At 40.7% G+C, this 14,301-nt stretch overlaps 1 protein-coding gene across 1 annotated transcript in view; it reads right to left on the bottom strand.

Moving 5' to 3' along the window:
* The window catches only part of sms (spermine synthase), a 112,220-nt gene that overhangs the window by 70,595 nt on the left and 27,324 nt on the right, over positions 1 to 14,301 (bottom strand). Inside the window, exons 4-5 of the mRNA XM_067257023.1 lie at positions 9,676 to 9,740; positions 9,245 to 9,420 (exon numbers count right to left, since the gene is read on the bottom strand). Coding sequence (XP_067113124.1) covers positions 9,245 to 9,420; positions 9,676 to 9,740 — 241 coding nt within the window. The remainder of the gene's footprint in view (positions 1 to 9,244; positions 9,421 to 9,675; positions 9,741 to 14,301) is intronic.

Raw genomic sequence — 14,301 nt, 5'->3', positions numbered from 1 at the left:
GTTACAACAGCCGTGCCAGGGATTTCAGTTGTTGTGTTCGTTCAGTTAGATGTTTGTAATGTTATTGTTTGTTAGTTAATATAATCTTGTTGGTCACCCTGATTGTGCATGTTGTGTAGTTGGGAATAAAAAGTCGGCTGCTATTCTATCACAAGCTATTCTCGCAAGCAGCTGAAAAATGAGCACTGCCCTAGCCCAGATGCCCACATGACTACTCTTAATTGTGGATTGACTCAGATTCTGGAAAGATTTTCGGTAACCCTTCCTTTTACAGTCCCTTAAGTACTAGGTATTTACGTAGAAAATAAAGGGTATGTTTTGTGTATTATTGGGTATTACCGATTGGTACCAAGGTGGTAAATACAGAGATAATTCGAAGTATTTACCCATTAACTAAATACGAACTTGCTGGTTATTACTGGGTGATTGTCACTGGTAATAATTAGGTAAAGACAGAAAAACAAAACTTAGCATTTACCTGGAAACTTATAAATATTAAATGGTAAATGGACTGCATTTATATAGCGCTTTTCTACCTTAGCGGCACTCAAAGCACTTTACAATGTTTGCCTCTCATTCACCCATTCATACTCTCACTCACACATACCAACGGCAGTGAGCTACCATGCAAGGCTCTGGCCTGCCCATCGGGAGCAACTTGGGGTTCAGAGTCTTGCTCAAAGATACTTCGGCACATGACCTAGGAGGAGTCGGGGATCGAACCGCCAACCTTGCGATTAACAGACAACCCTCTCTACCCCCTGAGCCACAGCCGCCCCAATAAATATTTCTATTTAAATACCGCTGGTCGTAAGTTGGTAACTACAGGTGATACATATGGTAAATTAAAATATGTTATTGGGTAAATACCACTGCTACTAGTAGGTAAAGATGGCCAAGCTCCAGCAGAATTACTAAGAAAAAGCTCTACTATTACCCTGCAGTTACCTAAGGTTTATGTCGGTAACAATCCACGTCTAATGAGAAGATAAGATAGCACTTTACAATAAAATACCTTTTCAGATAAATTTCAGAATGTGGTATTCAGAATGTAATGACATTTAGTCATTTAGCAGACGCTCTTATCCAGAGCGACTTACAGTAAGTACAGGGACATTCTCCCCGAGGCAAGTAGGGTGAAGTGCCTTGCCTAAGGACACAACATCATTTTGCACAGCCAGGAATCGAACCAGCAACCTTCGGATTACTAGCCCGATTCCCTCACCGCTCAGCCAACAGACTCCCCATTTATCGATGATGGCGTCATTTACTTGGCTGGTATAGCTACCTACCTCCGCGGGAAGAGTTTTCCTCTACTATCATGGTAAATCTTCTTGGATACTGGGTAAGTTCTTGTGCATGTTTGGACTATTTACTCAGTAAGCTAAAACTGTAATGTAAAAGGAAGCTGTGTTTGTTTCCATGGTGTTACCAGGTTCTTACCATATCCTTTGTAACCGAATATTACTTTGTCAACGTTACCCTTATTATGAACTTGTAATATACGTTCCACAGTGATACCAGGTAACACATGGCTATTTACTCAGTAAGCTAAAACTGTACTGTAAAAGGAAGCTGTGTTTGTTTCTGTGGTGTTACCAGGTCTTACCATATCCTTTTCAACTGTTCATTCCCTTGTCCATGCAATAAACACAAACTTGGACTATGTTACTAAGAAAAACATGACACTTCACTATGTAAATTGTAACATTATTTTAAATTAAAGCACCGTTTCCATGACATCAGGGCTCGACAATAACAATATGGCCCGATGGCCCGGGGCCAGTAAAAAGTAACGTCGGGACAGTTAAACTAGCAACTCACTGGCCCGATCGGGCCACTACAAATTATTGATTGAAAAGAAAATTCGCATTGTAAAAGTTAACATCCTTCATATGTTTTGCTATCTGCTAAATGCATAAATAACTTTGCAGCTCGTGGGGCGCACAGTTGGCAAATCAAGAGTTGAGTAGTGAGTGACGAGTGGTTGTCAAATTGTAATTCTCTAATCTCGATAAATTTTTTAACAACTGGCGTGAGACAATAAAGTGAAGATGGCAGCAAGGTAGAGCTACGAGCTCAAACGGAAGCAACCTTTTTATGGAACGAAGATGCACTGTGTCGTCTGTATGTTCCCGTCTAAAGCAGACAAAATTGATATTTTTACAGAGGCACCGACAATTTTCGAAAACAATACCTGACCAGCCATGCTAGCAGACAGCCCCTGGTTTGCGTGACAGCTAAGCGGATGGTTGACAATCCATCTTCGAGGCTGTTGACCATGCTGGTCAGGAATTTAAATGTAGATGCCCATCGTGTTATTGCACGACTTATAACAACCGCATATCACGTAATTAAGACGGGCCAGCCGTTCGCCTAGTTCCCCCAGGCAAATGAACTGCAGCAGAAGAATGGTGTCGACTTGGGTACTTAGTATCATACTGATGAAATGCTATGGAAGCTTTTATATATTGGCATTGAGGGACCAGAGGTTTCAGTTTCAGCCAGACAGTTGTGCAGAGATGGCTGTCAGCAGGGAAGAGAGCACGTCATGTTTGAGGTTAAGTCAGTTGTTTTGCTGACTATTACCTTTTAATGTTTTATCACTAGAAATGTGATTTCATTTTTGTTTGTTTTTATATCCAGGATGTGTTTAATAAATGGTTAAATATGTTAACAGAATAACACAACTTATAAGTCTTTGGTTTTGTTGTAACAATGATAAATTACAACTTTTGGAGGGGGGGCCAGTAAAAACTGTCTTGGGGCCAGTAAGCCACTGTGCCCAAAAAATTTAATGTTGAGCCCTGAACATGAACAAATACAAAGGTTAAATCTATACAAACCTCCATATAAAATCTCAAAACTCAAAATTCAAATAACTTCGTACCATAGAACACATGTCAGTATGATTTTGGCCCCTATGGTTTGTCTTTCTACAGCTCCTGTAACATAAAACAGTCTACAAATATGTAAGATTCTACCTATTTGAATTAATATGTTAGAATACAGAATAATCGATTGGCACATTGATGTGAGTGTATCCTGTGTGGTAGCCAAGGATGCTGTGGTCGTGTTGGTTCTTAAGAAGTGGTTGCACACACTGGGCATCGTTTTTTCCTTGCCAGCAGCCTCTCCCTCTGCAGCCTTCTTATTAAGCTTTTACCACCTTGATCCGTCCTCTGAAGTAATATTTGTGTAAATGCCATACCACTAAAACAGATATTAAATTAGATTAAGTTGTATTAGCACTCAGGTACTTCGTTTTCTTCGCAAGCAAAACTTTGGACGCAGATATCGCGCATCGTGAGATTAAAATGGCTAGCAAAGATTAAAATGGCTAGCTTTGGCCTCAAACTATGTTCTGGACCAATCATCGTTCTACTGGCAGCTAATAGACGGTAATAGACCGATGGTTCATCCAATCACCTGCCTACTAATATATGGAAGTTCCGGGTTTTATTCTGAAAAGTTTCTGCCATCAGTGAGTGGTTTCGACAGTTGGTTGGTTCCGTTTAACGGTGCATGAGCTAACTCCTGCAGTTGTCTTGCATTACTAGCTAGGTAAGTCACAAAATAATGTTGCCTAATATTTGTTTGTCAAGCAACAGTATAGCAATGCATATTAAATGATTGTATTTTGATCTTGTGCTAATCAAATGTATTTTGATAATAAAGTTAGGCTATAGCTAATGTTAGCACATTGCTAGACAGCTACCTCTAGTGCTAGTTAGCTAGCACAAGTAGCATTACAACAATATTTAGCTCTTATGTTAGCAGTCGCCATTGCCTGGTTGCTCGTCCACGTTGCTAACGTGAAATAACATTAAACCACATTTTCTTGAGTGCAAAATGTACTGTAGTTAGCTAGATCATTCTTTTAACTATATTATATTTATATAATTGTGTGATTATGATGTAGCACTCATGTATATGTTCATTTTATGATCTGTCTTGTAGTTCAGAGACTCCAGAGGATGCTGTCCACCGCTATCGTGTTCGGCACACCAGGAGCATGGCTCTCAGCTGCCGAAAACTAAATGTCGAGAAGAACACAATAGCTTTGACTTTGTGATTTAACCTTTGTATTTCATTCATGTTCATAGGGAGTTACCTGGTATCACTGTGGAACGTATATTACTTACTGAGTAAATAGTCCAAACATGCGCAATAACTTGGGAGTCAGGTGGCCGAGCGGTGAGGGAAGCGGGCTAGTAATCCGATGGTTGCCAGTTCGATTCCCGGCCGTGCAAAATGACGTTGTGTCCTTGGACAAGGCACTTCACCCTACTTGCCTCGGGGAGAATGTCCCTGTACTTACTGTAAGTCGCTCTGGATAAGAGTGTCTGCTAAATGACTAAATGTAATGTAAAATGTAACTTACCCAGTATCCAAGAAGATTCACCATGATAGGAAAACTCTTCCCGCGGAGGTTGTTACCAGCTAAGTAAATGAGTATGGCCATCATCGATAAATGTATCTGAAAAGGTATTTTATTGGAAAGTACTATCTTATATTCTAATTAGACGTGGATTGTTACCAACCTTAGGTAACTGCAGGGTAATAGTAGAGCTTTTTCTTAGTAATTCTGCTGGAGCTTGGCCGTCTTCACCTACTTAGTAGCAGTAGTATTTACCCAATAACACATTATAATTTAACATATGTATCTCCTGTAGTTACCAACTTACTACCAGCGGTATTTAAATAGTAATATTTATAAGTTTCCAGGTAAATGCTAAGTTTTGATTTCTGTCTTTACCTAATTATTACCAGTGAAAATTACCCAGTAATAAACAGCAAGTTTGTATTTAGTTAATGGGTAAATACTTCGAATTTACCACCTTGGTACCAATCGGTAACACCTGATAATACACAAAACATACCCTTTATTTTCTACGTAAATACCTAGAACTTAAGGGACTGTAAAAGGAAGGGTTACCAGATTTTCAATATCTGCGGTAACTGTTTGAAAACATTGTTGCGGTTAAAATGTGGGAGGCCAACCTTCACTGGGGGGATGGTTTGAATGCGCCAGAATATTAAAAAAATAATCTTTATGTATATTTGAGAACACACATTCGTAGATATACTTTTCCACTCTATGGAAACAGATTATGGGGTCAATCGGATTAAATGAGTGAAAACGAGGCACAATTTCCTCTCATCTGTCCATTTGTTTTCTGTAGCCGGGAGAGAAAAACTTGTGGCAAGCTAACTTGCTAGATAGAGTAAAGGGCAGTTTGTCAATGCTCACAATTTTTCTCTAAAACAGGGGCACTCGTCGGACATAAACTCAAATATCTCAAAAGTCCCAACTGGAAAATGTTAGCTGTTTTACAGCCCTGTAGAGAAGACCTATGTGAACAGATTGAAATAAAGTTTAGGCTGTGGCATTGAAGTTTAGGTTATTAGTCAGATTTTTTAACCAATCTATCAAAAAGTTACCATATTAGTTATCAAAAACTTATCGGGGACTTTTGATAAAGGTGAGTGCCGAAAATGTACAGTCGCTTCCTAAACAGCGGTGGAATTCAAAGTTTTTCTTACAGTGATTGCTGTCTTGCATACAGCGTTAGAGTGAGCTACACTGGTTTAAAACTACAGGTAATGATAATTTCACCAGCGAATCATTTACTTGTTATCTAATGTCATAAATCTTGAAACGAAAATTTATTTGTGAGGCATGTTTATTATTTTAACGATTGAAAATGTATGTATCACAGACCGCTGTCATATGTGTCGTCCAACACATCACATCGTCACCTTAATGAAATAGCAAAAATGGACTACCGTTTTCCAAAAGTAGATGTACTAATATTATCAGCGTATAAAGAATTGCATTAAACAACAATTTTTCATCACAATGTTAAATGAGCAAATATTTATCACCCTGGCACACACTTCTGGACTAACAAAGAAGTTCTCATGGGAGTCTACGTTTCCTATACTGGTGCCACATAGTTTACATAACCTACTACCCTCATCTATTATACTGGATCAATCAATTCTGTCACGATAGGAGTAAATGAGTATTCTACAACATCTTAGAAAGCTTAAGGAAATGTAGGCCTATTTTTGAGGTGGTGAAAGAACTGTGTAAACCAGGGGTGTCACTCATTTTCACCGAGGGCCACATCAGCATTATGGTTGCCCTCAAATGGCCAGTTGTAACTACGATGTAATGATGTTTACGATGTAAAAACAATTTTTATCTGTAGCTTTTGTGAACATATTCTGCTGCGATTGCAGTGCGCCTTTTAATTCTTGGACAACCTGCTGTTTTTCTTGGAGGCTAAATTTGGCATATTTATCTCTGTGTTTGGTGTCAAAATGCAGACAGAAATTGTACTCTAACGACCGGCATCGCCTCATAACACAAAATACAGTACCAGTAAAAAGTTTGGACACATTTTCCCATTGAACTTGACTGGTACTGTACATACCGTTCCCGTCTTTCTTGAAACAGCCTTCCATGCAGGGCCAGATGCAGCCTGCTTTGAATGGGGGTGCAGGGATTTTTTGGAGGGGTATCATGATTATGGAAAGGTATCGTATTATTTTTTATATTGATACCCTTATCGATCCGAGTGTTAATCAGGCGCGGAGCCAGACGTTGGAAACATTCGGAGATTAACCCAAATTTCGGACGTATTCTGGGTTTGATGTGATGCACAGTTAATGCGAGTGCGCACAGCGCGCATCAGGCGAATAGGCATCAGCCTATTCGATAAGGCAGCTGTTGCGCTGCATTATGGGATTTGTAGTTTGTGTTATTGGTGCTTCATATCGCCGGGCCATTAAAAAAAGATATTTAAAATTATCTTGCGGACCGGATATAATTGTACGCCTGGCCAGATGTGGCCCGCGGGCCTTGAGTTTGACACGTATGGTGTAAGCATTGGAATGCTGAAAGTGACTTGTCTTGAGTAAACTAGGGTCTATACGTTGAAGAGAACTTGATCCATTGATTCACTACGTTATCAATCATTTGAATGCAATCCCATCCCCCGATGGGATTTTGCACCTTCCAAACAGCCTGAAGGATGTATTCACGGTTCTCAAGGTCAAACAAAGAAAAATGTATGCTGTGCACAATGCAAAGCCCAAGATTAGCCTATTAATTCTACACTTTGGGTCACCTTCTATGATGTCAGATGATCTGCGAATGAAGTATGTGCTAGATCTGTACAAAAATACTTTTTTTCTTTTTTTAGTCATGGTCACCTTTCCCTGATATTTTAAAGCTCAGCATTTATCAGTTAAGAAATGTGTGGCAGTTATTTTGAAGTAATTTATTCATTTTGTTTGAGATGTGAATACAAAAAGGTTATTAGCCTACATCAAGTCCAAACCATGACCTTCTGCAGTGTTTTGAATTCATACATAATTACATTTGAATGTAGGCCAAAGATCCTGTTAAATTTGCCTGAAAATGCCTAAACAGCATACCCAAAGTAAATTGAAAGCTGTTCTTGAACCAGTTGCAGTACATGCATTTAAATGGTCTCTTTTGAAAGGTGACACTCTGAAGTTATTTCCCCTGTTGACAGGACCCCTGTCAGTCCTACTGGTGTTGATTAATAGAAGCTTGAACACAAGGAAAGTGAAAGTTTCTATTTCCGCCTAGATTTTTAAACAGGGCAGTATTGCCCTTCTTGGGGATAAGTAAAAAAACAAAACAAAAAAGCCAGTTACGCTGTCGAAAATAACACTGTTCTGCTGGTTTACACTTATTTTTGTAACATAACTTCTGTTTCACGATCATCTGGTCTGGGTTGCTTCCGTTCTCCGTGTGCGTGCACAATCTAAGTTTATTCAGGTCTGGTTTGCATTCGTTGAACAGCTTGAGCCTCAAGTCTAAGATGATGTTAACCAGGGCTGGACTGGCCATCTGGCATACTGGGCATTTTCCCGGTGGGCCAACGCACTTTTGGGCAGAATCGCCGATATAATTTATAGGCCGTTTTTTGCCGCACCTGCCCATAAAGAACTGACAGGGGCCCATTGGTTAATTTTCTTTATTGGCAATATACTGACAGGGTCAGGGAAGAAGCCAAGGAGGAGGAGAATGACCATGACAGGGCCATGGGAGCGAGTGAGGAAAAGATGGGAGAGTAGTTGACGACGTGGTAAGGAGTAGACAAATTAACAGGGACTTTCAGGAAGGGAGGCTGTGTGTGTGTGTGTCCAACTGTTTGCTTTTTACCATTATGGTTTTGTTTTAATTGTAAATTGTAGGTATATATCTTGCAAGTAATTGGTTGTGGTATTTCCCAGCCAATCACCCCTTTCTCTCTGTCTGTCTAGTCATGCTAGGTTGTTGAGATAGAAGTCAAGGAGACAGCCAGGGAAGAACAGGCTATAGACTACTTTGCCCGTCCTGATCCTGCTGTCCTGCAAACATTTTTTAAATATCATCCCAAACAAGACACGAATAACCCCAATACAATATCAAATATCTATAATAATAAAAAATTAACAAATACCATAAATATACAAATCATAACTCTAAGAATTAATTAATTATTTAAGTGTAAGATCAACAGATAAGTCTTGAGACCCCTCTTGAAGGTTCCAAACTATCACATGAACGCAGAACACTAGGCAACTCATATCATAGAATGCACGCATATTTTAAGAGGACTGTCTGCAGGGAATGTGTCTGACCAATCACAGTGGGTGTGGGCCTCCTGGGCCAAAAATGCCAGGGACGATTTTTTGTCCCAGTCCAGCCCTGATGTTAATGTAAACAAGTCTTTTTTGTGTAACAAATACTTTGTAAGCAACGTTGATGGAATAACCCCCCTGTGAGAAAGCATGAAAAGGTTTAGGATCTTTCAATGGGAATTTATCTAATACCAACACTCATATCTTCTTCAACTATTTTCAATTTCAATATATGCCATCAGTTGAAAGTTTACAATCTGCACTTTCATTATATTTTATATAATGCCCCATTGTGAAAATGCACAAGTAATGATGGTGAGCCTAGGCATTGTTACACCTTATATACAATTCATGAATGTCAGGAATGGGAGTCAGGTGGCTGAGCGGTGAGGGAGTCGGACTAGTAATCCGAAGGTTGCCAGTTCGATTCCCGGTCATGCCAACTGACGTTGTGTCCTTGGGCTTCACCCTACTTGCCTCGGGGGAATGTCCCTGTACTTACTGTAAGTCGATCTGGATAAGAGCGTCTGCTAAATGACTAAATGTAAATGTAATGAATGTGTTGTATTTTACTTACTGACATCCCCGTTGAGGATTAGGATATTGCCGAACTGCTGGGAGTGCATGATCTTAATGTTCTGGTAAGCAGAGTCCTCATCATACACAACCCGGTCTATGTCATACTCCACCAGCCTGCCGTCAGCAGTGGGCCAGTATCGATCAACAACAGCCCCTCGTGTAAGAGCAGGCAGCCTTAGGAGAGAGCAAAGGGAGAGGGGAAGACATATCAAGTATTTTTCTCAACAGCTATCTGATGAGACATCCCCTTGTTCTGTTTGTATTTGTTTTGTACACACCATGGCTTAATGTAGAATTATCCAAGCTAAAAAGCTCTTAAGATTGTTAAAACAGACCTTACTTTGACAGTTATAAATTTACCATGGGCTTTCATATGCAACTATGTGATGTTTTGCAATTTTTGGGGGATATGTATCCCAAAAGGCATACCTCTTGATCCTCCTAATGTTGCCATGTAGGAGACTCTTCAGCTTCTTTTCCAGCGCATTCAAAAGCTAGGACAAAAGAGGAAGAGGTATTTGAGTTATGTATGGTAGGTACCAATAAAAACTCAATTCTGCCAGTGTCGAAGCCAGTACCGATTTTTTGTAGGGTGCAGATTTAATATATCTATAGATTTTCCAATTTAATCTGCAGACCATTTGTAGCATGGTCTGTTCAGAAGTGCAACAGTACGCTACATAAATCCACTACATAAGTCCATGGTAGTGATTTAAAAAAATGTTTGCCTTTTGCCAGAGACTTGGTTATTGGCAATGCAACTGCCAGGGGAACCCGTGAGTATGTTTAATAGTATCCAATTCATATTTCTAATGCTTCCACATTACACAGCATACTTGGAGACTTCAGTGTAAGTTTACAATAATACTATTTGAGATCATGACAACCTTGACTGTAAAGAGATCAAATGTAAACTGTTGAGGATAAGCGTCAATGTCTAAAAGTCTTGTGTGGGAGAACTGGGTATTTTTATAATATAATTATTAATACTAGTGCCTGTGATGCCTGTGCCCATGAAGCAGTGGGTATTTAAGATGCTGGTTGCTGTAGTTGATTAGCTGCTTAACACTAAAAGCACACAATACGTTTTCATTGTGGATTTTTGTCTGTGTCAAGACTAACTGTGCCTACTGCTGACAGAAGTGGGGCCTCAGGTGGCTGAGCGGTTAGGGAATCGGGCTAGTAATCTGAAGGTTGACAGTTCGATTCCCGGCAGTGCAAAATGACGTTGTGTCCTTGGGCAAGGCACTTCACCATACTTGCCTCGGGGGAATGTCCCTGTACTTACTGTAAGTCGCTCTGGATAAGAGCGTCTGCTAAATGACTAAATGTAAATGTAAGTGGATTTAATAAAAGATTTGATTTTGCCACTACATCAAGTAAAACAAACCTTGTTCAGTGGTTGGGATACGTTGCAAATATACACGTGCAGCAATCTGACGGCGCCCCAAAGGAAGAGTTGCCGCTTGGAACAATTCTATTGGAATACAGGAACACTCCGATGTGTCATCCACCTTATATTGAAAGTTGATGGACTGAAGAAAGCATATCCAAACATGAGTCTAAGTATTAGGTTCAACCATAAAAATACCACATCTTTGTCTAAAACATTGTAATGGCGACAATGGAAGACTCTCAAAATGATGAGGAGATGCAGTTACCGACTTCGACACCGAGAGGGCAGTCTTGTCTACACACAAAGGCTTTGAGGAGAAACTGCATCAGTATATAAACGCAAGGAGAGCAAAGTTAAGATTGTTGACTGGAAAGTCCAACTAAATTGAACGCCTCATGGAGAGTGATGATAATTTGACAAATATTGGACAAAATAAGATTTACAAAAAACTGTATGAGGAATTTGGTGAACTTAACGAGTCAGTAAAACTTTATCTGAAAGAAGAAGAACATGAGGCCGACCAGACATACTGGTTTGAGCCCAAGGTATCAAACTGCAAAGATTTCATGAACAGAACCGAGATATGGATTGAAGAAACAAAACTTCATAGAGTTGTGAGCCACATGTAACAAATGCAGCGTCTATGGATAGTATCTCTAATGTGTCTGCAAAACACAGAGATCTGAAACGTCACCCGGTCGTTCTAGCAGCAAGTCGTTTGTATCATCCGCTACTTCAGCACAACTGAGAGAGGAGGCCAATAGAGCAGCTCTTGTTGCAAAGGCAGCAGCGTTAAAGGAAAAGCAGGCACTGGCACTGAAAGAAGCCCGGTTAGTGGCCGAAAAAGAACAGCTGGAAATTGAAACAGAGTTGGCACCTTCTAATGCAAGAATTAATGTTTATGCAGAATATGAATCGCCTCAACAACAGGTTAGCCTCGCTACAAAGTCAAACGCGATTGTGCAGGACGATGGTGAAGGCCAAACCAGTGGTGCCTCACCACATACGTTGGGATACCAAGATAAGAACGTGCCTTTAACCAACTCACGTAGTGCTGTACCTAAGGTACATGTTCAGTGGAGACCAAACTCTGCACCTGCTACTGAGCCGTTGCAACAGGACAGTGACACAAAGGAGCTGTGCAGAGTGATGAAATGACAAACTGATATCACAGAGCTGCTTGTAAAAAATCAACAGCCCTCTCGCCTGCTACAAAGAGACATTCCCCTGTTCCATGTGATCCACTGGAATTCCAATCTTTTTTAAAGGCTCTTGAACACACCATCGACACCAGAGCGGAGTGTGATTCAGATAAACTATACTTCTTGGAGCAATACACTATGGGTGAACCAAAGGATCTGGTAAGAAGTTACCTGCACATGCCAGCACACCATGGATATCGCGAGGCACTGAAATTGCTTAAGGATCGTTATGGAAATGAGTTTAAAATAGCTTCTGCTCTACTGGAAAAGGCCTTTAAGTGGCCTCAAATTAAGTCAGAAGATGGCACGGCTCTCGGCACCTTCTCACTGTTTCTCCTTAGCCGTCGCAACACCATGGAGGATGTAGCATTCATGGACGAGCTGGACAATCCCACTAACATAAGGGTAATATTGTCAAAATTGCCTTACAAACTCAGAGAGAGGTGGAGAGCTGTCGCGTACAAGATTTACATTTACATTTAGCAGACGCTTTTATCCAGAGCGACTTACAGTAAGTAAAGGGACATTCTCCCTGAGGCAAGTAGGGTGAAGTGCCTTGCCCAAGGACACAACGTCATTTTTCACGGCCTGGAATCGAACCAATAACCTTCTGATTAATAGCCCGACTCCCTAAACGCTCAGCCATCTGACCCCCCTACATAAAAGAGAGTAGAGGGAGTAGAGCCAAGTTTGCAGATCAAGCTAAAGTCACTAAGGATCCACTGTTTGGAGACCTTCTGGAAGTTTCAGCAGCCGAAAAGAAGGACAAAGGAAAGCCCGACTTCAAGCAACGAACAAAGACAGAAGGAAAAAAAGAAAGTAGTACCGAGGAATTCAACATACCAAAAACAAAGGCTGTTACTACACATCCCAGCAGCGCTTTCAGTAAACCATGCTTGTTATGTGAAAGAAACCACACTTGGAGGAATGTGAAAAGATGAAAGGATAAATTGAATTTCAAGAAAAATGGACTATGCTTTGGATGCTTAGTAAAAGGGCATGTGAGCAAGGAGTGTAAAAAGAGGATGACATGCCTTGTTTGTGCTCAGAGACATCCAAGCATGTTACATTTTGCAAAACAAGAAAGCTCTACCTTTGGAAAGGTAACTGAGGAAAAGGTGCAGGATGGAGCTATCATACACGCAACAGCTTCAAGCTCTTCAGTTGCTGTCAGTGAAACAAGCGCGCAAGTCATTTTTCCGAAACGGTAGCTAGCTACCTTTAGTTAGCTTCCGGGCCAAGTAAGAAGACTGTGGGTGTTCACAAACTACAGTAAACCGCATTTCAGTAGAGAATGTGGAGCAGCTTTTGTTACAGCAGTTTAACCAGGACTTTCCAGAACGCCTGTGTGATGACAAGTTGGAAATGTCACAAGAGGATAAGCAGTTCATGAACTATGTGAGAAACTCTGTACACCACACGGATGGTCAGTACTTCATAGGACTCCCAAAGAAGAAGGCAACCATCATCATGTCCAACAACCAATGTGTTGCAACTCAAAGAGCCCTCACACTGAAAAGGAAGTTTAAAAGGAATCCTTTTCCGTTTCATAAAGACTACATAGATTTTATGAAGGATGTGAATGAAAAGGGCTATGCCGTCAAAGTCCCAGAAAATCAGTTGAACCGCCAGGATGGTCAATTGTGGTATCCCACACCATGGCATTTACCACCCTCAAAAGGGAAAGTTACGATTGGTCTTTGACTGTGCTGCTAGTTACCAGGAAACCTCATTAAATAATGAACTTCTACAGGGCCCTGACTTTGCGAACTCCCTTGTGGGAGTGTTGACATGCTTCAGGAAAGAGGAAGTAGCTGTAATGGCAGACATCGAAGCGATGTACCACCAGGTAAAGGTTCCTGAAGAAGATACTGACCTAATGCGCTTCCTTGGTGGCCAGAAGGAGTTATTGAGCAGTATATGGTTGAATATAAGATGATTGTACACTTGTTCGGTGCAACCTCATCCCAGAGTTGCGCAAACTACCCACTGGTAAGGACTGCAGAGGACAACAGAAGGAAGTCATTCCCTGAGGCTGTGGATACAGTCCTCAACAGTTTCTATGTGGATGACTGTTTAAAGTCTGTCAACGATGCAAATCAAGCTATGGCTCTGTACAAAGACCTAAAAGCATTATGTGCTTCAGGAGGATTCAATTTAACTAAGTGGACAAGCAATAGCAGAGAGTTTTTGGCGTCCCAGAAAACGACAGAGCTAAGGAGTTACGAGATGTGTACTTGAGTCAAGATGCTCTTCTGGTTGAGCAAGCACTACGAGTGCTGTGGTGCATAGAATCCGACTCATTCAAGTTCAGGATTAATATTAAAGAAAAAACAGTCACCAGAAGAGGAATCCTATCTACAGTGTGTTCCATTTACGACCCCTTGGGATTTCTTGCTCTATTCACTCTTTCTGCAAACATTCTGATGCAGCAGTTGATCACAGAGAAATGTAGGG

This window comes from Osmerus mordax, chromosome 19 (assembly GCF_038355195.1).
Source record: "Osmerus mordax isolate fOsmMor3 chromosome 19, fOsmMor3.pri, whole genome shotgun sequence".
NCBI lineage: Eukaryota > Metazoa > Chordata > Actinopteri > Osmeriformes > Osmeridae > Osmerus > Osmerus mordax.
Note: the sequence above shows the minus strand (reverse complement) of the source record. Positions and strands in the feature narration are given on the sequence as shown.